Source organism: Echinops telfairi, unplaced genomic scaffold (assembly GCF_000313985.2).
Source record: "Echinops telfairi isolate 266 unplaced genomic scaffold, ASM31398v2 ScPeMD7_1;HRSCAF=3_0, whole genome shotgun sequence".
Lineage (NCBI taxonomy): Eukaryota > Metazoa > Chordata > Mammalia > Afrosoricida > Tenrecidae > Echinops > Echinops telfairi.
The window spans coordinates 26489583-26516129 of NW_022103896.1; the positions used below are offsets into that span (position 1 = coordinate 26489583).

The window sequence follows — 26547 nt, forward strand, 5'->3', positions numbered from 1 at the left end:
ATGAAATTACATAAAATAGTTTCTTTTGAAATTAATAAAGGTGACCAAAGAATTACTATGTTGGCAAAGAACAGTGAGTAGGTCGTAGACTGTCCGAAGAGGGAATAAATCTGCCTTGGAAATGTGATAAGCTTGGTTGTATAAATCCAGTGATGCTTGTGGGTGTGATGCATTTGTAGTTCAATTCGGGCACTCTCAGGGTCTAAGGATCAGATGTTAAACTGGAGGCTTCTATTGACTTTCATAACTTCAGGGACAGATAAATCCAAGGCTGACAAGAAGATCACATGGTGGTGACTGAGGCGTACAAGAATCCAAGGTCAGAAGGTCAGGGTTATGATTGGAAAGGCAAATGAATTCAAGATTGGCAGGTCACATGGCAGGCTGCCAATGGCTCCCAGCTCAGTCAAGCAATATGGCAGAGGCTCTTGCCCAAAGAACTAGAGGTCAATGAGCCTGATGCATGATTCAGACTCAGCAAAAAAGAAAACAAACTTGTCTATAGCATCCACTAATATGAAAAGCAGGTTAGACCTTTGAAACAAATGTTTAAATCGCCTCAGGGCTGTGATCTTAATAAAGAGATCACATCCCACCCTAATCTCACAGCTGATTGGCTACTCACACCAGATCCCATTATGGAGTTGATTCCTTAACTGCAATCGGCAACATCATTATAACTGGAGAAGAGCTTGAAGTCGTCAAAGATTTTGTCTTGCTTGGATCCACAATCAGTGCTCATGGGAGCAACAGTCAAAAGATCATAAGACATTTTGAATGAGGTATAGATGCTGCACAAGACCCATGTAGGGTATTGAAAGCAAGGATATCACTTGAGGACTAAGGTGCACCTGACACAAGCCATGACATTTTCCATCGCCTCATATACATGTGAAGGTAGGACATGTCATAAAAATATGGAAGAAGAATGGATACATTTGAATGGGGGTGCTGCTGGGAAATGTTACAAATACCACCAACTGCTGAAAGGACGAGCAAATCTGGCTTGGAAGAAGTATGGCCAGAGAGCCTCTTAGATGGCAACATACTGTGTTACAGACTTGGGTCATCTTGTTGGGGAGACCAGTCCCAGGAGAGACATTATGCTCAGCAAAGTGGAGAGGCAATGCCAAACAGGAGGGTCCTCTCTGACATGGACTGGCACAGTGTCTGCAGCAATGGGCTCAAGCACGGGTACAATTGTGAGGATGGCGAAGGACCGGGTAGTGTCTAGTTAGGTCATGCATAGGATCACTATGGGTTGGAACCAACTTGATGGCATCTAACAACAACAACAACATTGTATTAGAGCTAATCATTGGGTATTACAAGGATTTAACTGCCAAACCCTTCAGAATCCCAGTCTAGCAGGTGTCATAAAACATCCCAGAAGAAGAGCAAGGACAGTGAGTCTTCATCTCCCGAGATTTAGATCTGTTACCAGGAGAAACTATTTCCTGCAGAACATCCCGTTGTTGTGTAAGGTAGCGGAACAGAGCAAAAGGTACAGCCCCCAGGGATGCGTGCTGACACAGTGTCTGCGACAATGGGCTCAAACAGAGTAAGGATGCTGAGGGTGGCGCAGGGCTGGGTAGCCGTTTGCCTTGCTTTACATCACATTGCTCAAGTGCAGTTCACAAGCATAACATGTAACATAATTTAAAGGTTTCTAATTCAATATAAAATCCAACATAAAAAAGCATAAGGTGGATATCAAGAAGTATAAGAAAACAGCTGCAATTTATTCTTACGCTGAAAAAGGAAATCAACATTGTATTTCCTTGGAAGACTTTTTTTTGTAAAACTGTGCTGTTTTGCCTGGGGAGCACCATGAACAGTGACATCTACTCGGCATCGACGCTGTTTGTTGTAACCAGTACAATACATTTGAGTATATAATAAATCATACACAGTTTTCCACTTGATTTTATTGCGGTATGCAACTCGGTTGGGAAAGCCTGCTTCTTGAGCTGCACCATTTTATGATTAGCTGTAAACTAGTTATATCGTTTGTATTTAAATAGTTTGGGTGGTAATAACCATGTAGACACTTGGTTGGTTAAATTAAGTGAAAACCATTAAAGCTGAAACCGTTTTAAATGGTCTTTGTCTGTCTTTCATGATTCAGGCTATCTGGCATGAACATACCACCGCCAATTATCAGCAACAAAAACTGGCTCAGACTGCACTTTGTCACAGACAGCAATCACCGCTACCGTGGATTTAATGCACCATATCAAGGTATGTTTCATAAATAGTGCTTCCTTTTCTGATGTGTAAGAACATTTTGGTAAACACCGTGAGCTTTTGACACACTTAATATTCTGAGCTTTTAAAATGATCCTTCTCGTTGAGGCAATAATATGATCATAATAAATTACATCATAAAATTAGTTGAAATTTATAGCACAATGTTCAAAATGAAAATATGATTTTTAAAATGCATTATGTTGCAAATGTAATATTTTACTTTAATCAAGCACTTCAGTGATTGGACTTGGTACCAATAGCTGTACCATAAAACATGGCAAAAACAGCTGCAGTGTAAATAGGCTCTCCATAAACGGAATCCTATTTTCAAATACACTATTATTTTTAGTTCAATTAACCTTATCAAGGTGATCATATGCCATTTTTATTAACAGCAATAATTTTAAATAAGTATGTTATTCTATTTTATGCATGGACTTGGCAAACTCTTATTTGGGACAAGATTGTTATGAAGTTGGAGTTCTACCTTTCTTCCACCATGTTCTGTAACATATGGGTTTCAGCATATTGGGTCCTCAAACTCCTTATGTAAATAATTTATTATCCCATTATTACCACTGAGTCAGCTACCGTTCATGAACTAGTAAGGATTTCCAGGTAGATTTCACCCCACCCCCATTGATCAGTTCTTAGTTTGTTTTCAGTGCTTTTGTTCTTGTAGCCTTTAGCCTTCAACATCCTGCAGATTAAATGTGATGTCAGGCAGCTTTGATTTAATCTCTAACAATTTAATAAACTACATATTGTTTCATAGAAAGACAGTTTCAATCATTAATTTTTATTTTCTAAATCGGTAGCCTCTTGCAGCTGTCCTAGCAATAAGATTTCCTTAAAAAGGGTAACAAGTTTATCCATGTGTTATTTCACATTCATGATAGAACAGCAGGTACTGGTGTAGTAAAAATATCTAAGGCAATAACTTACAAGCTAAAAAATTTAAGCAATATTCATATATGAAAATCTATAATAATTTATATTTTAATTTAGTTAATGGCTGTGAAGATATGAGTGAATTCTCTTTTTTAAACTACACAGATTATTAACATATCATGTGATAAAATGTATCCCCCTTATAAAACATAGGTATATAAAAAATTTTTTGAAGTAAATATTTAAAAGCAAATTCATTTCCATGCTTATTTTTTTCTTAAATAACTTTATGGTGTCATGATTTTTGCCACTTTAAATCAGTGCCAATATTAAGTGTGAAATACTATTTATGTCCAGTCTCCAATTTCTAATTCTGAAATTAAAGGGCACTTCCATAATCAAAGGACTTTATATTTAAAAAGAAATAATTGACATGGAGCCTCTTAATGCCTGAGTTTCCCCGTGGAGTTTTCTGGTTTCACGGCTCCACAAAGAGGTAAGGCTGAGGGCATGACACAAATTCAAAATACCGGACTCATTGAGTCATGTGACGATGACCTTTCCTTATACATTTGAGGACTCTTTTAGACATAAAGTTCCCAGTAATTATCTGAATGGAAATAAGGAAAAAATATATCTCCTCTTAAAAAAAGTTAAGTGGGACTGGATTCGCTTTATCTAGTGCAGCTTCATGAGAGCTTTTGGATGAGGGGGATTTGCATTTAAGACCATGGCACAAACGTGCCAGTAGCTCTGCGTATCTAATGACTGTTTCCAATCTGCTACCAGTAGTCTTACAAGGACTTTTATAGTATTTCCAAGATTCAATTTGATTTTCCAGCATTGCCTATTCAATCTCACCACTAAAAAAAAAAAAGTATTTCAATGAATCACTGTAATAAACAGAAAGTAAGTTCTTTATTGGTCACAACTTTTTTCAGTAAGAAAATCAGCTCAAAAAATGTAATTGACAGTATGGACTACATTTACATTAGAGTGGAAATTTATCATCCTATGAGAATGGGAACTATTATGGAGTGGCAGTATTAAAGAAATGCTTTATTATATAAAATATGCCTTTTTGTCCTATTCTCTTAAAAGGTTTATTGCTTCAAGTTTGAGTGTTGTAATTGTATTATCTCCAAACAACACTTTATCTAGATAATATAAAATCAATTGTAGAAGTAAGTTTTGAAACTCTAATTTAATGAAAGCATTTGGATGGAAAAAAAACATGAGCTAATTAAAATGTCTGTAGAGTTCAGAATTGTCACATGCTGAAATGCTTGCACTACTCTGACATGGAAACCTGTGTTTTGTAATGTTCTGTGATGCTCTTTCATTCAATGATATCTGAATTAAAACCAATTCAACATAGAAAAGGTTGTGATAAATAATATATAAAATCCCAAACCAAGTCTACATGTATTTCTTCCTAATCACTCAAATATGTATCAAATACTCACAATTATTATTGATTTACCTAATATTTTTAATGTAGTTAATGTTTTAATGGAGCATCAGATTATCAAAGATTGCTGTTTTTGACATAGCATTTCTACTGACTCTCTGTCTTCAGTAAAATAACATGAAAGTCGACCCCAGACAACAAAATATTTCAGTGAATGATTTCAGCTAGTTTTTAATAGTTTGGTCCATACTTGTTATAATAGATACATAGGTAGTCCCTGATGTGATTTACCAAATGCAACAATTTTTAAGATATATCATAAATTAGCTCCCTTATTTGTTTACATAATATAATTTTAAGTAAAGTTAAGTAGAAACTGAGGAGCAAAAGTAGAAAAGTAACAATTCTATTCACAACTCAAAAATATCAAGAAAATTTTGAATTTAAATAAAATCCTGTTCATATGGTAAGCAATTTTATTCTCTCAGGCACCACAGGGAATATGTCCACCCAAACCCAAACCCATTTCCGTTGAGTCATATTCCAATTCATAGCCCCTCTTTAGGACAGAGTAAAATTTCTCCAGAGGGTATATGAGACTGTCAATCTCTAAAGAGACAGACCATCATCTATTTCTCACATGAAGCTATTAGTGGGTTTGAACCACCTACCTTCAGTTAGCAAGCAAGCACTTAATCCCTGAGCCTCCAACATCCCAAATGTGTTCATATCTACATAAAAGAGCAAACACATCTAATTTCCCTCCATTTCCTTTTTATGAGCATCTCTCATTTAAAACAATTGTATCATCTCTTCTTTTTTTTAATAAATGATTCCTCCTTACATCTCAACTCCTCACCAAATAAAATCATTCCAATGTGATTTTTCTCAGTCTTTGCTTTTTAATATTATTTTTGCATTTAAAATTCATTAGATATCTTCTGAATAGAGTTTTAAGTGTGCTGCTTGTCACATGAATTACATGTTTTTAAAACCGTGTAACTTGAAAGTCCTCTTATGTATTATAAAATTCTTCATAGTATTACTGGATCTCTAGGATCATGTTCTATTCATTTCAAATCAGGAGGGAATGTTGAAGTGGGACTCCATTGTCTAATACAGACTACTTTTGCTCAGCAAGGTATTTTTAAGACATTATTTTAAATCTACATGGTTCAACTATTTAAATAGGAAATGTATGAATGTACCTTTTATTTTAAGTCACCATGCTTTCCAAACATTTGTTTTGTAATGTCCAATCATGGATATTGTAACTTTCATTGCAATTGTACATGACATATAAGGCTAGGAATTGCAGTATTTCATAATTCCAAATATCTAGATATATGACTATTCTCATATTCTAGTTATTAAAGCACAGTGCTTTGAATTGATCCCCATTCATAGAAACCTTATAATCTAGCATATAACATTCATATGTTTTGCAAGGCTATCATCTTTAAAGAAGCACACTGCTACATCTTTCTTTCAAATAATAGCTAGTTGATTCCAATTGCCTAAAGGCCAATTGACATTTAGGCTAGCTACTGAACACTTAGCAACTATTTCACTAGGACTCCTTATATTCTGGAAAACTAAAACTAAACTTCTTGCCACCAAGGTGATTCTGACCCCAAGCAATCAAACAAGACAGAGTAGAACTGCCTCTGTCAGTTTCAGAGGAAGTAATCATCATGGAAGCAAAATACATTGTCTTTCTTCCATGGAGTGGGCTGTGGTTTCGAAGTGCATAACCTGCTCTACCACCAGAAATCTCTGTAGATTTTACCATGTTATTATTTTTCCTGTTTTTCCTTCCATAATTTTGTTGTATGTGATTCATCTTATTCAGGTAAATATTTTATAAACTCTAATTTTTAATGTAATAAGAACTTATAAAGAATAATAAATGTACAATTTTAGATTAATAAAATATTTATCATGGGTTGTCAAATAATGTCATAATTTTTGATCAACTGGACATTTCTCATAATAGAAAAATGTTCTTAATGGACAGGACTTCTAAACTATTGAAAATGCCAAGCAACAAATTTCAGGTACACAGAGTTCTTGGCAGATTAGACAGATACACATAAAAACTTTGAAAGTAATTATTCTTTTTTTCTTCTTGTATTTGGAATTTGGTTGGAAGTGTACACAGAAAAGTATTGAAAAATGATGAAAAGGTTTTGGGTTAGACAGAATCATAATTTGAACCAATTGGATTCAGGTCAGAAAATACAGATTCAGTAATCAAAATAATAATTGCTAAATTCTATGAATTTAGTTTCCTCATCAGCAAAAAGAGGCACGTAAGCAGATATATTGTTGTGCAAGCAAAATGTACTCAGATTTCTTATATGAAATTTCAGATATGGAAGAAGTGAAGATACTTCAAGGCAAAGAGCTAGTCAATATGAATGAGAAAGCACATAGTTAAAAAACAAAGGAAATATTTTAAATACTGTGTGTAACATAATATTTGAGTCAGTTACACCTATGAGATAAAATGAAAAAAATCTATTTATCATTTTTCAGTATCACAAAGGAGGATCTCAATGTTTCTCAAAAATTATAAAATATCTCTGGTGTTGTGATATAGTTAAATTTTTAGAGACTTGTGAATTCCTTAAGGCAATATCATATAATTTTAGAAGAGATTCTTCCATCAATTATAGTTTATCTGGTGCTTATTTTACCCAAATTCCCTACTTTATACAAAGCAATAGCTTAGGCACGGTCTTTGCATTAGGTGATAGGTGAGCTTGTCTCCGATTTATAAATTCTTACTAACCACAACATTTTGTGAAGCTCTATTAACTGAGGATTACCTGTTACTATGAAAAGGGAGCTGTGTTAGTCTGGGTTAACTAGAGAAACAAAGTCATACACTCATGTGGGTAAGAGAGAACTTTATATCAATGAGCAACTGTACATTAAGAAAACATCCCAGCCCAGTTCAGATCAAGTCCATAAGTCTGATATTACCCCATATGTTGATACTAGTTTATAAATTCCTCTTCAGCCATCCAATGACACCGAATGCAGAAAGATCACAGGCCATGGGGTGGAAAGTCTTGTGGATCCAGATCCAGTGGTGGTGGAAGCATCTCAGTGCTGGTGTAGGTCTCCACGTGGCTTCTCCAGCTCCAGGGCTCTGGCTCCATCAGTGTGTCTCCATGTGACTTGTTAACAGGAATGCCAAGCAGAGAGTGTGTTCCACCTCCAGGGAGGAAGATCAGAGTTCCCAGAATTCTCAGGGAAGGCGCTGCCTTCACAGAGGCATTATTGGCGATGACTTGATTCACAGGCTAGACTCCACCCCTTTGCTTATTGACATGAGATTATGTAACTAACACAGCAGCTGCTTGAACCAATGGTCCTTTATCTTTATACATAATATAGCTGTCAAAACTAATTTCTGGATGTGAACTTTTAAAATGTCATTTCCCCTCAGAGTTGTGCAAGAACTCTCACAAAACAGAATCAGGGTCTAAAGAACTCATTGGTCTGCTCTAGGTCAAAATTAATAGCAACAAGAAATATGAATGCTCAAAAATTTCAAAACAACCTAGGTACTAGTAAGTGAAACAATTATATCAAACATATATCAAAGAAATGCATGCAATTGCATTCAAGTAACTTTTTACTCATCATTGGCCTTTTTAGAGTATATCAGTCCATATTTGCTAGCTCCTCTCAAAATTCAAATGTAATGTACAGGGACACATTTCTTGCCTTCAACAGAACAAATACAAGACATCATCCAGATGCAGGAAAAACCATGATTAGCAGCAGATCAATGCATCATGGTTGCAGGTGGGACTAGAAGAGCAGCCATGATGGGAACAAGTATCTTAGGGCTTCCAAGATTCGTTCAGGCCCTCCAACCAAGGCAGTAACGCTATGACTCATAATCTTGTAAACCCTAGTACCTTGTTCCATCCAGGGCACGAACAGGCAAGTATGTTAGGGCTAGAATGCCCCTCCCAGCACTGGCTACAGCAGTGGGAGTAATCCACTTACTAAGGACTCTCTGCCCAAGAGCAAAGCTATTCCCATTGCTGGTTAAGTGAGCGAATGAATTATGTGGAGACTCAGAAATGGATTTGGGGCTATCACTGTAAACTTTGGCCATCCCCCAAACCTAGTGCTCAGATTTGAAGCTCTAATATAAAATTCAAGTTTGTAAATATCCAGAAAATAGTGAAAAGCAATTCTGGCAAAATATATACAAATAGCCTATTACTTAAATTCAGGTTTCTGATAAATGTATAAGTACATAGCAATAAGAGTCTGGAATCACTTTTATGTCCAAAAAAGAAAAAAGAAAAGAAAACAAAGCAAAACAACTCTTTGAGAATATTGGACTAAAAAAAGTTAAACTGAATCATTTGAGCAAAAAAAAAATCCCTTTCTTGAATTTTGAAATTTTTTTCTCAAAATACATTTTCAGAAATGTTGCCAAATGTCCAGACAGAAGACATTGGGTTTTCTGCCAATGATTATATCATGTCAATTTTTTAATTACTTAATTAGGTAATGTTATAAATGTGGCTGACCAGTTTTTACTGTAAGTGACAGCCTTGGAGAGTAAACTCTCCACTGGATATGCACTATGACATTTTAATTCATTTATTCATTTCTCCACGATGCTACTTTTTCAATACACATTTACTGAGCATATATGAAGGGCTTCAAAATTCAGGGAAAATTGAATTATAGTCTAATTCCTTTTTCCATAAGCTTTTTGAAGTCACTTCATACTCTGCACACAGCACAACACTAGACTACTGATCTGTCCGTCTTACAGAACTGCTGTATTGACCAATTAAAAAACAAAACAAAACAAAATCTTATCAACTATTACAGTAACTTCCTTTTCCCACCACATTAATGACCAGCTAAATTAACATCCACCTTTATTTATATACAAAAGACATCCATCCTTATTGGTTTATCTATATTTGATTCCAGAAAGCTTACATCCCCAAATTAATCTAGTGATATTAGCACCATCATTTGCAGTCTCTATCTGAATAACAGGCTTCTATCAGTCTATGAATCAGATGTTTCTGCATTCTAGTCCCTACACCATTGCCGTAGTTTCACTATTCAATTTTTTTCCTTAAACATATAATAATAATTCAACTGGTAAGAAAAATATTTAACTTAACACTATTCCTCTGTTAGTGTACAAAACAGACCCCAAATCTTAAGTAGGCAAAACATTAAGTCTGAAGCAGAGATAACAAGATGGCAAAGCCACCGTCTACATGAAGGAGACCAGTAGCCTGATGTTATAAAGGCATTCAAGGGTTTACACGAATTCTGAAACTTTAAAGGAGCGTGGGAAAGCAACAGAAGCTGTCCCAACAGCATGACCGGTAGCACAGCAATACCTCGACATACGTGGAAACTGGCCCACGATGGGACATGTGGACTATGCTAGATAAACGAGCTTCCAAGGTTGGTTCAGGGACCTCTGACGAAGGCAGACATGCCCAATCTGTGGCATTTCACCTTTACAGTCAGAGGAAGTAAAACAAGACACACTGCACGAGTGTGTGTTATTTTATTTAAGTGGGGGTCTCCTTTGAGTCCTTGAGATGTCACCTATGAAAAATAATGTATTTTGGAAAGATACAGTTTAAAATCCAGGTAGCTTAATACTCGATCGAGGTCTGGGCCAGGAAAGACAAAAGGAATCTTGGTGGAAAGTCCATGATGAGCAACATAGAACAGGGAAGATCCTCTCATTGGCAAACAGAGAGTCAGGTGTCTACAAAAGCTTGTTAATGCATTTTGTTGCTATTATTTTGGGTTTGGGGGTTTTATAAAAAAACGAGCAAACTTTGTCCCTAGTTTCCCTAACCATAGAAGTGAGGTCATAGGAAAGTCCCGACAAAGATATGTTGGAGGAGCTGTCCAGTTCCTCTCTCCTCCTGGAAAGAAAACTGATCACGCTAAGACGCAGCCTTAGCAGTCTGCTAAGAGAGGCACGAACAAGGCAGTGAATAAATGGGTCATTACCATTAGGTGGACACATCATAGCATTGTCTCCGAGACTAGATTCATTGATTTCTCAACGGTCTAAAGGTCGTATTTTCCTTTTCCTTGTACCTCTTTCCTTTTATCAGATTGAGATCTTCAAGGGAGCACAATTGCTCAGAGCAACACAGAAAACTAGTTTTTATATCATTGTTCAAATTCCAAGTGGCTTTTAGGCACTCGTTTTTTGTTTGTTTGATTTTACAATGTTGTGTGAAAAAGCCCCAAAACTATGGAATCCAGAGGTAGAATAGAAATGTTAACAGTATGAGGTGAAGTGCTTGAAAACTGCATATAAGGCTAAGAAGTACCACAAAGTGTCTGCCCCATCTAAGCAGATCCAGGAGCTGCTACGTTCCATAAAATCACCAGGTGTACATGCCTGTGGACAGTGAAACATTCATTTATAACGACATGAGCTATTCGACACTTAGAAGGGGATCTTCCTGCCATTTTACTTTGTAGACCATTGTGTAAATTACATTCACTTCTCTAGTCATGTCTTATAAATACCGTTACATTTGCTACTAAAGTTTTCAATCTGAGTCATACTATCGAAACCAGTTAGCTAGACAATTCAGAAACATGAGAAAAGAAGTAGTTCATAAACACAGATTACTCTTGAAACACCTAAAATATTCCAACATCAAGACTTAGAGAGACAGGGCATTTATTTAGTATCTCACCCCTATTTTTGATGATTTTTTTTATTAGTTGCAATTCATGAACCCTGTTACCTTCCAGAGCTCTGGAAATTTGATTTACTCTGATGTGCTATAAGCTCAAGATATCAATCTGGTTTTTTCCCCCATAAATTCAATGTAGTCCATTTTTTATTGGAAAATTTTTGGTCAAATGTCTTAGAAATTATGTGAAGACAGCTTATCTGTAGATGGCAGAACCGGTTGTAGCCATGATTAATTCATAATGTAGTTTTTAAATAAAGGCCTCATTGAGAATTTTGGATACAATTCAAAGTTAGGAAAGTTCATTTGAAGTCAGAAGGAATGCTAAAAAAAAGGAATATCATAAAATTCAATGATTATTCTTCTATTTAAAAGTTTCACATATAATACCGAACTTTCAAGTTACCAAACTTTTTGTCTTATCGGTTGTGTAATTGAAAGACTGTTTAGAATGATACTATCTTCAACATGCATCTCTGCCCGCTGAAGAGATATATTTAACATAAGGACTGACATGTACTTGAACCGGTTACCATTCTAAACTCGAAATGACATAGGGCTCTTCATCCGCTCCATTTAACCCCTTGGAAGGCTATGGGCTTACATCTATTCTAGTAAGAAAATATTATCATTTATGGCACATTTGCTGTACAAAATTCACCAGTCTTACTCTTTTCTATGTATAAAACCACCAAAATTGATCTAATATTATACAGAAATTAAGAATTGTTTGCTTCTTTTATTCTATACCAAACTAAGTAAAGTTTACTTCCCCTCAAATCTTCTAAAACTCACTGCACACCATCACATTTACCTTAATATCTTGAACCTTCTGCCACAACCAGATATTCTATTTGAACAAAAGTACTACTTCCCTTGTTCCTCTAAAACTGTGGTTCTCAACCTTCCTTTTGCTGTGACCCTCATGTTGTGGTGACCCCCCAGTCATTAAATTATTGTTGTTGCCACTTCATAACTGTAATTTTGCTACTGTTATGAATCAGGCGCCCCCTGTGAAAGTGTCGTTTGACCCCCAAAGCGTCATTTCATCTTCTTTCTCGCTTGCCCACCCATGTTGAAACTTTCAACTCTGTTCTTAAGATGATCTTCAATAGGTAGTCTTTAATATAGTAAGTCATTTTATGCAGGTTCATCACCCAATAATTACTAGATTTTAATAACTGAATACGATACACTCACATTTTAAATCATAGAATAGTTCTTTAAAAAATACCAGTTTCAAAAGGCATTAATGTTATGAAAAAAATCTTAATTTAGCTTATATAATACTGATAGATTCTAAAGAAACACATTAGCAATTAAAATGATAACCTAATAAGTAAAACTGATGAGCATAGAATTAAATGTCCACTAGAACAACAGGAGAAAACATTAAGAGTAACACCTGTAATACCTAAGCAGTTTTCTTGGTCTTCATGGTCTCAGAGGCAGAGTCGCCCAGGTGGTGCTGCAAACCAAATCAGCAAGGCAATTTCCTACCATGCCGGTCCTTCAGCAATACAAAAAATTGTAAAAAAGTAAAATGTAAATCACAGAAATTGTAGTGAGGAAGAAGTCAATAAGAAGTGAGTCCAGGTTATATGACTCCTCGTGAAATTTCATATTTTCAAGATATTATAATGACCTGAGAAATGGCACCTGAGCATAAGCCATTTTCAATACCATACACCTTGGTGAAATAAACAATCCTAGTATTGGAAGCCACATTTTCACAGGTATTGGAATTTCAAGCTTATAATAAAAAATAATTTTTGTTATTTTAATTTTTAGAAACTCAGTTCTTTTTTTAGTGCTATGATATAACCCCCCAAACAAAACAAACAAGCAAAAAAACCCTTAAATGAATTAAACTTTTAGCCAGACAAGTAAGGTTTTGACTATATCACATAAATGTATCCTTATTGAGTCTTTAAACATTTTTCCTATTGCATATGTTTTATACATGGTTTTTAAAATAAAGGAAAATTAATATACTGCTTGACAGACCTGATTATACATACAAGGTTTCTTATTTTTTATCTTGGCAGCATGTCTCAGAATCGTCTTTGAGGACAGTCCTCTGCCAGAATTTGGCTGGGACCTAGCTGCAAGGCGAAGGTGTTTCCCCACCCAGTTCTCAGGGTCCTGTGTTCATGGCTTGTTTCACAGGGTCCTTTGTTCATCCTCTTAGCATGGAGGGCAGAAGTCCCTGTTCTGTTCCGTCAAATGTATTGTCAGCAAATTACTTACAAGATCTTAAACTTAATATATACTAGAAGATACCACTTGGGGGGAGTAATCATTTTAAGGGCTTTTTTTCTTTATTTGTTCTAATTTTATGTCTCCTAAGTTAAAAAAAGTGTCTGAAACTTGATTTAAAAATCTGGTCATTGACTCCATTCTGCCTCAGAATGACCTCCAAGGAGAGTGTGGAGCCTGCTTTCCAGGGTTCTGAGACTTCAAATCAACAGGCACGTCAGGCTGACCTTTCTGCGAGCGGCTCTTCACCTCCCCCTGCAGACACGTTGGCCAGCAGCCAAACACTTGACCCACTGCGCTACTGACACTCTTTCTGTGCTGAACGAACAGTGGGGTGTTTTCTTAGGGGAAAAAATTGTTTTCCCCCCTGAGGCTCTGTGAAACTTACTGCCTGAGATTAGACTGCAAATATTTATAGGAGCAGAAAACTTGATTTTCTCCTGCAGAATGTTTGTTTGGTTTGAAGTGCTGATTTTCTGATTAGAAGCTTTCTTATTTAGGTTGTTCTAAAAAGATTAGAATTAAACCCAAAACATGTGCCACTGAACTGAACCGAAAAAATGTCTTACATTTAAAATTGTTTTATTCCCTAAATGAAGTACATCATATAGTATCAAATTTAAGTTACAGGTAAAGGTCTAGATTTTAAAGTATATGCACACACATATTTGCTAAAATGCATCATTTCATTAACTTCATAATATTAAAACCATCTAATTCACAAGCATACATGAGTCATGAAAACAAAACTGAGTTCTTTGAAAAAGAACACAGATATGTATTTATATAGATGCATACAATCTAATTAATAGAATCATACAGAGGAAAAGTTATACTTTATATAAATATTTTCCTTTAGAAGCACCCTTATACCAATAAAAGTGTAATAGGTTTATCTACTGTGCACTCTTTAAAAGAAATGTCTGATCAAATATCACAAAAAGCAGTTTGTTAAATAGAGGGCAAAAACTAAATGAAAAATAGAATGCTCGTAACGTTGAAAGAGCAATCTGAGTGGACTTTCTACCACCCTCCTAGCTGGGCCACAAGAAGTTGTCATCCGAGTGGGTTCCACCTTGAATGAAGGCAAAACCCTGTTTCTATCAGCCCATAAGGGCACTTGCTTTCTGTGTTGTTCTTAATGATATTCCATATTATGAAGGTTAACAACTGCATAACAATTGTTAATTAGCTACATAAAGCGGGTTAATATAACTAAACATTTTGAAATTATGTAGCTACTAAACTGAATGAATATACACTGAGACACTTACTAGTATTCTGCTAGTTAGTTTTATTGCTATACTCATGGTAGTGGTTACTTCAATAAGCTAATAATCATATGTTTTAAAATATTATTATGACATAGAAAGTATATAGGTTAGAAGATATTAGAGCTTAACTTTATTAGCACTAAATTTTCAGAAGGTTGCAGTGAAAGCCTAAAATCTACATATTCAGATAATTTTTTCTGACATTTACCCAGTAGCATGAAAGCAAAGTGGTTATGTGCTGAGCTGCAAAATTGGTAGCTCCAAAACATACAAACATACAAATATAGCTACAAAGTTTCAAAATGTTTAGTTATATTAACCCACTTTAAACTTATTGAAAATGTTTCTACTATAAGAGACCATTTCAAATGTAAACAGACATACACAATTCAGAGGGAAACAGTGATACAGTACACTGTTTTATGTATATACATAAAGATATGTTGAGGAAGATGGGGCTTTCTACTCCTGTAAAGTGGTAAAATCTGAGACACTCACAGAGGCAGTTCTATCCTGTTGTAGAGAGTTACTATACTGAGTTTATATATGATATATGGTATAAATAACATATAAACTCAGAAATGAAACTCACTGCCTAGTCAATTCTGACTCATAAGAACACTGTAGGACAGGGTAGCACCGACACTGTAGATTGACAGGCTGTAACTCTTTACAGGTGTGGAAAAACTCATCTCTCTCCCATGGGATGACTGGACTGCTGGTTTTAACTGCTGACCCTGCATTTTGCAGTCCAGGGACTGGTCTTTCCTGAAAACATGATTAAAGTATGTAAGATGAAGTCTTGCCATCCTTGCCTCTAAGAAGCACTCTGGACTTCTTCCACTATAGATCACTGTGTCCTTTTAGCAGCCCATGGTACTTTCAATATTCTTCTCCAGCCCCACATGGATTCTTCGTCCTTATTCTATGTCAAACTTTCACAAGCGTAGGATGCAATGGAGAATACCAAGGCTTGGGTCAGGAACACCTTAGTCCTCAAATTAATATTCTTGCTCACCAATACTCTAAAGAGGCCTTCTGCAGCAGATTTACTGAATGCAAAGTCTTTTGATCTCTAACTGTTGCTTCCAAGAGCATTGATTGTGGATTCATGCAAAACAAAATCCTTGACAACATCAACCTTTTCTCCATTTGTCATGATGTTACCTATTGGTCCAGTTTTGATGATTTTTTGTCTTCTTTACCTTGAGTTGTAATCCATACTGAAGGCTGCAAGCCTTGATAGTCATCTGGAGGTGCTTCAAATCCTCCTCAGTTTCAGCCAGCAAGCTTGGGTCATCTGCATATCACAGGTTGCTAATAAGCCATCCTCTAATCCTGATGCCATTCTTCTCCATATAATCTTGGTTCTCTGGTAATATATTCAACATATAGATTGAACCAATATGGTGAGTGGATACAACCCTGACACACATCTTTTCTGATTTTAAACCAGGCAGCATTCCCTTGTTTTGTTCTCTTAACTACCTCTTAATCCCTGTATAAATTCCTCAGAAGCACATCGGAGTAATCTGGAATTCCCCTTCTTACCAAGATTATCCACAGTTTTTTATGGTCCACATAGTTGAATGCCTAAGCCCAGTCAATGAAACACAAGTAAACATCTTTCTGATATTCTCTGCTTCAAGCCAGGATCCCTTTGACTTCAGCAATAATGTTCCTTGTTGAACATTCTCTTCTGAATCCAACCTAAACTTCTGGCAGTTTCCTGTCAATGTGCTGCTGCAACTGGTTTTGGATGATCTTAAGCATAATCTTATTTGCATGTGATATTATTATCATTCTATAGTTTGAGCATTCAGGTGGGTCGCCTTTCTTTGGAATGGGTACAGATAGGAATCTTTTACCAGTGAAGCTGTCAAGTAACTGTCTTCTAAATTTACTGGCCTCGACATGGGAGAGCTTCCAGTGCTTCCTCAGCTTGCTAAAACATTTCTCTGGAGATTCCGTCAATTCCTAGAGCCTTGTTCTTTTAGCTAATGCATTTAGTGTGTTCTGCCTTCAGCGCCACTCACTGTTGATCATATGCTACCTAGTTCTTTTTTGGTCTAAAGAAAAGCCTCAAAAAAAAATTTAATTAAAACAAACAAACAACAAAAAAGAAAATCCTCATATGTCTTCTCGTTCTTTCAGCTAACTTACTAACATATCCCAATAAAATGTGTCCTTAGGTATCCAGTAAGTTAGATTAAACATCAAATAGTTCTTCCCTGTTTCCTATCCCAAGTCTTCACAGCCAGAAAATCGGTGCAAAGACGGGGAAAGAAGGTGATTGGCTCTTCGGATTCTCTACTTTGTGTTCTCTTTCCTCCTCATTTCACAGAAGGGTGGTTGCAGACTCCCTAGAATGTAACGGAAATAGAGCAGAGAAGCGGTCAAAGTCTGATCTAAATCTTAAACCGATTTCCTTTCCCTGCCCCTGATAGTCAGGTAGACATACTCCTTACCGTCTTGGATACTTGACAGGGATCTCAGCTGTGTTCTCCTGCAGTTCCCTCATCCATGTTCACGGTTCTGTATTCCAGGGAGTGGTTTTCCCGAGAGGTCCTCAGGCCCTGCGTCCTTCCTAGTAGGAGCTCTTGGTGAGTGCTTATTGGGGTCAGCCCTACATGCCTTACTAGAATCAAGTTAAATTATTCACTGGTGGAAATTAAACACTGGCACAAAGTATTTTCTAGAATTAAATATAGGGATAGTTCATTTTGTTATTACATCATTTAACCTCCCATAAAATTCTTTGCTAAATATTTCAACATAAAATATTTCAACATCAACATATTCTAATTAACAAAGGAAAGGAAAAATTACTTCTACTTCATTTACTTAATTTTCTTGATAGCTTAATACAAGATTTGTTAAGACAAATTAAAGTTTTTACTATTGTTATTTTCCTTGGTGAATAGCTTTTAGTTTTTAGCTTTTCAATTGAACAAGACAACTAATTCCACAGCTATCAGGATAGGTTGCAAAGAAAGACACTCACTAAATGGTGCTAAAGGGTCTGAAATTAAATGATATTCTAACAGCCAACCACTGAAGGGAAATTTTCTTAAAGGCTCTACTTCTTTAAAAAATAAAAATTAATGGAATTCTTGTGCAGAGAAAGAGCTCAATATGTTGGCTGATTCGACAAGTTCAGTATTCTATGTTCTCATGTGTATTCTCTTTGGATGCTGAACCCTTTTAAAATACCTTTGTGTGTGGGTGACCTTACTTCACTCATCTTCTTGTGAGAATTTTTTCCATGGCATATTATTAATGTATTTCCATGCCAATTGTCTTGCTTCTTCTGCTACCTAACATACTGACTAGCTCTGCATAATGCATTCCCACTTAAGTCGATGGCAGGTGGGACTGTAGGCCCAAACCAGTCTGAATCTGAATGGTACCAACGTGTTTCATATTCTATAGAGGGCTTTATTTCGTAGTATTTTGTTGGTCCCAAGAGAATACCAAGTATAAAAAGGTGGATTTCCACTCTTTTAATAGAAACATTTGCCAAAAGAGGAAAGCCTACGCCAAAGGGTCTCTTTAATGAGAATGACATCACAGAGAAAGACACAATAAAAATACATTATATGTGAGCATGAGTTTACTTTGTTAGATTTTGCTGTTTTTTTTCTTGAGGGGGTGTATTATATAGCCTAAATATACTAAATGAAAAAATAAATACTTTCTATCTACTAAGGCCAATGCTGTCACAGATGAAATAGGTTTATATAATTAAGAAATATATGTACATGATATTTATATAAATAAATTTATGTAAATATATATAAAGAAAATATATAAATTTCCTTAGGACATCACTTTGTACATTTTGTATATGGGTAGTTTCTTATGTGGTTTAATTAGAAAACTATAACAATCTAGTTCCAATAGCATAATAGTAAATTATGTTCCTAGAATCAAATAATGTGCAGTAAAAACTTATGTTTTCTACTTTTCCCCAAAAATATATTTGTTTGTTTACTTTTGACCAAACCATCTAACTACAAATTCCACACTCTTGAATTTTCTTCCATCCCTTTTCTTAATACTTCTTTGTTGTATTTTCTCAGAGTTCTTCTTGATTCCTATTATTTCATAAATATTATTGCTAACGGTTTCTAAGTATTCTAGAAGACCATTCCCTTTTCCAGATAATGTTAATTATTTAGAAGTAATTTAGATTATGAAACTAACAAAAGAAAAATATAAAAATCAAAACAAAAAATAACTTATCAAATACTTCAGAAAGATTACTAGAAAGAGCTCATAAAATAACATAGATTGATTTGTTTTTTATAAAATGTCAGATTGATGACTAAACATTTTAAAGTTAGAATATATAAAGAAAAAACAGATAAACAAGTGAAAATAAAAATTATTAAGTCCAACATAGTTTAATTTTGATATTAAATGATTAGTAATGTATTTAGTTTCTGACTTTTTTACTATCTGACACTGTTCATGATTTATAAGTTCATATAATAATGTAAACATTTTTCACAAGCTTGAAATCCATGTACATATTGTTGTCAATGGCACTGGATGTCAAATAAATAATAAGCTGCTATGCCATAAGGCAAGTTGACTTACAATGATTTATCTTTCTGTGCTCTCTGTCTGAAAGAAGCTATATAACATATAATAAAAGTCATAACCTCGTCAAATAAAAGTTTTCTTGAAAATTCCAGCCTAAGATGATTTTTGAGTAAACTTCATAATAGAACAAAATATAAATGTAAAAAGAAAATATGTAATTGGATATAAGTGTAATTTGTGAGAGATGGACACAGACCTTTTACAGAATATGTGGTTACAGTGCAGAATTTCAGAAAGGAAACCTGGACTCAGATTCTCTTTTCGTATTATAGATACTCTGTAACCTTGCTTACTGAAAGGTTTGAAGTTTAATTCATGAGCCATTCTGCTGGAAGAAAGAGTAGCCTACCTGCTCCTGCAACCTCAGAAACCCCATGTAGGCTTAATAGGAGTTGTAATCAACTTGATGGCACTGGTCTTTTGGGTTTTGGTGTGTGACTATCACTAAAAGGACTCTTTAGGTTTGCTATAAGTCAGAGTTGACTTAATGACAGTAAGTCTGGTTATTTTGGAAAGGAGCACTAGGGACACAGTGTTTAAGCACCTGGCTGTTAACCAAATGGTTGATAGTTCAAGTCCCCCAGTGACTGCAGGAGAATGATGTGGCCGCCTACTTCTGTAATGACTTACAGTCTTGGAAAATGTGGGGCTGTGGCACTGTGTCCTACTGAGACACAATGAGTCAGAATGGACTCCATTGTCTTTACACTCCGCGCTAATCAAGGTTCTTTACATTGTAAAATAGAGATATTAATAGGACCTATTTCAAAGAGTAGGTGTTTTAATTGCAATAATGTCCAAGGAAATTAACACGTTGCCTCACACATAATCAGGGCTCATGCATGTAAACCCATGTCATTATGTACTTTTCTCATAGCAGACATGTTAGGGGATGGATGTCTGGAGCAGATGAGGACATCACCATGGAGTGAAAACAGCTATGATCTAAATCTGAGTTTAGATTGATAAGTTTTCTTAATGATGACAAGTTACTATGAGGAATAGGAAAATTATGACTGATTCTTAACTTTCTGGTTTGAAAAATATTAAAAATTCATTAATTAAAAAATGTAAAAGTTTCTGTTTTGAATATCTTGCTAAAATAAAAAATACCCTAAAGGAAAGATTTCATAAGAGAAGAAGCTAGCTCAGTATAGATACATTCATCTCATCTCAGAAATGAGGCATGTGCAAAACAGAGCAATATCTATGGAATCTAAATTGTAGATCTCATTTGGAATTCCATCCATCAAGAAAACTCTTAAATCTATATGATTTGAGTTGTTCAAAAGAGTCGGGGCATAAAGTCAGAAAAAAAGAAAATTCACAGTACTTAGAGCTTCTATAAAGCAGCAGGAGCCAAGAGATGGATAAATAATAAATATCAGTAAGATAGATAGGAAACTAAAAGCCTTATAGGAGTCTACTGAAGTCCAGAAATGACTATTCATCAAGAAGAGAATGGACAATGCATGGAATATCATGAAAACTTTCTGCTTTCCTTTACCCTAAATTCTTAGAATTCCCTGTATTCATTAAATCTTCCTCTTCCTTCCTATTATTCCTGTACTACTTCCAACTTGTATCCATGCCATGATCATTGGAGATCATGATTTCTCCTTCCATTTGACACAGTTCGTTTTTTCATGCTGCTTGGACCACATTTTGTTCTCGACTTCTGCTACTTTCCTGTTTGTTGGTTTCTTTGTTTTTTCTTTACTTCACTGGGGGATTCTCCCTCAGTTTCCTTTACTGATCGCTCCTCAATATTGTGATGAGCATTCAGAATTCGATCCAAATTCCTTGGCCTTTTCAGGGAAAAGAATATTGTGGGTTAAATATTCTATGTTGATGAATGCCAAAGTTGAGTATCTAATTCATATCTACTGTCTTGAGGCTTCTGTATCATATGTGTAAGTCCATGTGCGGACACTTAGATTACTAGTAAGCATGTCAAACTTAGATCTCAAAAACTGAAATCCAGATGTTTTCTCACAAAGTCTACTTGTTCTAATCTTCCCCATGTCCCATAAATCAAATTATTCTTTCATTATCTAGTTTAAAATATTAAAATCATCCTGATTCTTCATATTTATGGATATTTTGAATTAGCAAGGTCTGCTCAGCTCTACCTTCAATGTATCCCAATCTGCTTACTTTGTTTCATGCCCATTGGGACCAATTAATTCCAAGTTATCTTCTTTTACCTGGATCACTGAAATTTCTTCCTAAAAGCTATTTTAGTTCTCACTACTGGCCTTCTAAATTTATAGGTTATACAGCAGCCACAAGGATTATTTTGGAATTTAAATCCTTCTACATGGTGGGCCCCTCCAGTGGTTCTGTCTTACACTTAGCAGAAGTGGATCTTTAAGTAGTTTATGTCCACATTTTAGCAGATTTCCCAGACTACCAATCTTGCTACTCTTTGTTCTTCATTTCGATTCCCTGTCCTCTTGCTAGATGGGAATTTTTGCTGGACCTCGCCTTGTCACACTTATTTGGAACTACGGAGTGTTTCCATTGGTTTTCGTTCTCTGGGAAAGTCCTCTCATCTATACGCATGGTCTCATTAGCATCCATTTTGATTCCTCTGATTACCTCCTCAATGTAGCCTTTTGTGATTACCCTATCAAAATTGACTTCCTTTCTTGGTGTTCAATACCTGTACATTGAGTTGCTTTTTCATAGCGTTACATACTATGTGAACAAGAACAAGGGCATACCACGTGATATAAATTCAAGTTTTGCATCCGCTCACCATGCTTATTCAGTCTCTGCTGAGAAGCTGGACTGTGTGAAGAAGAACGCCAGGTCAGGACTGGAGAAAGGCTTATTAACAGCAGGGGACACACTCTTGTCTATTGAAAGTGAGGAGGAATTGGAGCACTTACCTATGAAGACAAAGGACTGCAGTCTTCAGGATGGGTTACAACCTATTTGAAAGAAAACTAAAATCCTCACAACTGAATGAAAAGGTAATATCAGTATTTAGGGAGAAAAGTCTGACATTATCAAACATTTTGTCTTGCTTGCAACCACAATCAATATTCATGGAGACAGCAGTCAAATGATGAAATGATGCATTGCACTGGTAAATCTTCCAAGTATAAATACTATGTTAATCTCCCAGAACACAATACTTTTCTTTCCTAGGTATCAAAATGTATTGTATACTATTGCAAAGGCCTAATCTATGGACTTGTATTTGGATTATGGTGCTGGCCAAGAATGATAATACAATGGACTGTCGATAGAACAAACAAATCTCCCTTGGAGGAATAGTAGCCAGAAAGCTCCCCTGAAGAAGGAATGCCAAGACTTCTCTGACATATTGTAGACAAGTTAACAGGAGAGACAAGTACTTCCTTGGGAAAAAATACCATGCTTGGTAAAGAAAAGGGGAAGTGAGAGGGCCCACCCTCAACAAAGGGTTGACAGGTGCCGCAACCTTGGGCGCAGCCTTAAGAACCAGTGGGAAGATGTCACAGGACGGGGTGGTGTTTCGTTCTATTGAACATAGTGTCTCTGATTCAGAACTGACTCCACAACACCTAGCAACAAAAAAGACATAGCACCTGACTACAAGCTTCTTACATAGACATAGCTGACTGTTTGCTGTGTGCTGTTGCTGTATGCTGGTCCTTGGAATATGGTTGGGGCTCAATAATATTGTGAAATGAGTAAGATTAGGACTTAGCATGTAATTTAGGAATATGACATTAGTTGTAGTGGTGATATTGATAATACATTTAAATATACTAGCTTACATAATGAATGTGAACTAAAGAAGTGAACATTGGCTGTGTGAACAATACTCTCAAGAATTTCAACTGAGTGAAAAAAGAAATAAAAAAGATGTTTACAAAGGAAGGAAATATAAGGTATTTTGATGATTTTTTTCCATGGAGATCTGGGATGAAGATATTTTGTATGTAGAGCTGGGGTAAATATACAATAGAGTGGACATCCATAAACTGAAAGCTAGTTTTGACAGAAGGAATTTGTGTGTGTGTATTTAAAAACCATCTGCACAATATAAAAGCAAGGAGAAGATAGAAGGCAACCTGTGAAAAAAGTTTGAAAAATAAACTATGAACTGTGGGGTAGCCTTGGGTTCTAATTCAAAAGGTCAATTTTTTTGTGATGATTCTATAAGATAGCATTTCTGATGACAAAATGAAGTCAATCAAGAGAGCAATAGGTAAAAATAATAGCACCAGCTACACAATATTCTTTCTCTCCTTTGCATGAATTTTATTATATAGTAGTCCATTCTCTAGCTCACAGGAGTGGATTTTTTCCAAGATCTGTATGCAAAAGCTTTGTACCAAAAAATATATATATTCAAAATATGTTAGTGTTAGGCTTTCCAAATGCAATATTTTATAAATTACTTATTCTCAATGAGTGAACTATAAATTGAATTGCTACTGAGATGTTTCCCACTATCTGTGAGTCAGGATTAGGTATTTCTCGACCTTCATCTCTCTCCCAGGGCTGTGAAATCACTGCACAACATCTGTAACAATTTGTTTCCTCCTCGCAGATGTCTTTAAATTAAATCTTGAACTTGAGAAGAGGGAAAGGCAATCTAAACTGCCCTGGTATTCAAAAAGACAGAATGGTATTTTTCATTACATTATTCTTATTCCAAAGTGTATCAACAATTACAAATATATGCATTTAAACATAAAACAAAATTCAGGGAGAACTGAATGTTTACATTTTACAAGTCAACTCACCTTCAGTTTGTAAAGTCTGTGAAGTGAACATTCTAGACCAAGATGCTCATTTGTCTATTTCTGCTATTCTATTGTCAGACTCACAAAACGTTTTGTGAACAAAACTCTAAGATATGGTAATATTGGTTACTTTACTTATTTAAAAGACTTTAATTATTTACAACTAAAATACTTAATATCCTCAGGCACTTAAAATTTTCTATCGTGCATTGTAAATTAAATATTCATCTCACCTGCATGTGACATTTAAAGAAAATTAGAAATCACCGATTAAAGCTTCAAAAAAAAGTGAAAGGACTTCCGATAAGCCTACAGTTACTAGGACTGTGATTTCTGGTTGGCCAAAAATATCTTTTTTCTAATTGTGATATAAATCTCTCACCATTCTTTATCGATTTCTCATTTATTAATTCCTCTCATATTATCTGCACCCAGATTGATCACCCCCACCCCTTTTTTCACGGTTTTTTTTTATTATTATTCAAGGATTTCTTTGAAATGAATTACCTCCTTCTGCCTAAATCTTTAAAATGTAATCTCCATGTTACTCATTATCTATCCAGTCAGGTCTTTCTGGATTGTTTTCATTTTGTATCTGTCTATAGTTCCTTCAAGGGGAAGTCAGTGTCGTGCTACCCACTTAGTTTGTACATGCCTCAGGTCCGCTGGCAGTGCATGAGGGTGCTAATGATTCCGCAGCCTCTCCAGCACTTACTGTTTCCGGTCAGGGTAGTGTTCTCTTGTCCTTTGGATGTGCATCACCCTGGTGGCTAATGCATGTAAGTGTTTGTCATGTGCTTTTTAGACATATAAATGTCATTTGTGGTGAACTGTCTGTTCCTAACTTTTGCCTAATTTTAATTGGATTATTTTTTCCTTGCTGTGTAATATGGTGATTTATAGATTTTAGAGATTAGTTCATTGTCCATTCTGTCATTGATAAATATTTTTCCTAGTCTTTGAGATCTCTTTTTTTCTTTTGATTAAGTCTCTTGATGCACATAAGTGTCCAGTCATTTATTTTGTCTCCAAGCTCCTTTATTATATTGATAGTCTGTGTGTGCCCGGCAATAGGACTTTAACTCGGTCCTTATTTTCTCCTTGATGATCTTTATAGTATTGGATTTACCTTTAGGTCTTTGATCCGTCTTGAGTTCATTTGTCACATGGTGTATGGTATAGGTCCTGTTTCTTTCTACTATGAATTGAGATCCAATTTTGTCAGCACTATTGTTGAGGAGACAATCTTTTTCCTATTTAAGAGTGTTTATTTTTAATGGCAGATTAGTTGCATTTAAGAAGATGCCTTTATTTTAGGGTTTTCTGTTCTTTTCCATTGGTTTACATACCGATCATTAGACCAGTATCAAGCTGTTTGGATTATTGTACTGTGCGGCTTCCTGCCTCGTTCTTATTTTAAGGAGATTGTTCTCATCCTACATCTCTTTGCTTTCCGTATGAAGCTCGTTTTTCCATTTCTCTAAGAATGAAGTTAAGATTTAGAAGGCAACTGCAATCTATAATATTTTGGATAATTTTGATATTTTCAAAATGTTAAGCCTTTCTCTCCATAAATATGAGATATACTTCCATTTGTGTAGATCTATTTTGGTTTCTTATAATAGCGTTGTATAGTTTTCTTTGTTCAAGTATTTTATTTGTTTATTTAGGTGTATGCCTAAAGAATTCATCCTTTGTGGGCTATTATAAATGGCTGCTTTCTTGATGTCTTTACAGTGGTTTCTTTATTAGTACACAGGCATTTAATTGGTTACTGCTTTCAATACCTGGTTTGAAATCGGGCCTGGGCATGCTGCAGACAGTGACTGTGGGAGTTGCTGGTTTCTGTATATTCTACAGTCGTCTGTGCGGAATTCCCCCGCTGAGCTGTCGGGTCTAGGACATTCCAGGGTTGGAACATTTTCCATACCTGCTCTACTTCTTGTGCTTTGGGTCTGTCGAGGTTTTCTACACCAGGCTATATTAATTTGTTTAGAAGATGTGTTTCTAGAAATGTGTCTTTGAACTTGATGGAGGACAGTCTTTCATAGTAGTATATTATTTTTTTAATTTCATTTGTTTCTGTGGTGATGTCACCCTTTTCACCTCTAATTTTAGATACCTAATCTTCAGATCTCATTTATTTTAAGTTTGCCAGTGGTTTGTCCATTTGGCTAATCTTTTCAAAGAACTAACTTCTTGTTTTGTTGATTAGTTTCATTGTTTTCCTGTTAATTTCTGCTTTAATCTTTAAGATAGGAGCACTAGTAGTATAGTGGTTATACATTGGTCTACTAACTCCAAAGTCAGCAGTTCAAATCCACCAATAGCTCTGCTAGAGAAAGAGGAGGCTTTCTACTCTTTTTTTTTTT

The 26547-nt window shown here is 35.5% G+C and overlaps 1 protein-coding gene across 2 annotated transcripts in view; it reads left to right on the forward strand.

Annotated features, from left to right (window-relative positions):
- The window catches only part of CSMD3 (CUB and Sushi multiple domains 3), a 1328144-nt gene that overhangs the window by 444050 nt on the left and 857547 nt on the right, over nt 1-26547 (forward strand). For both annotated transcript variants that reach the window (XM_045286022.1, XM_030887469.2), the window contains exon 6: nt 2129-2241. In XM_045286022.1, coding sequence (XP_045141957.1) covers nt 2129-2241 — 113 coding nt within the window. The remainder of the gene's footprint in view (nt 1-2128; nt 2242-26547) is intronic.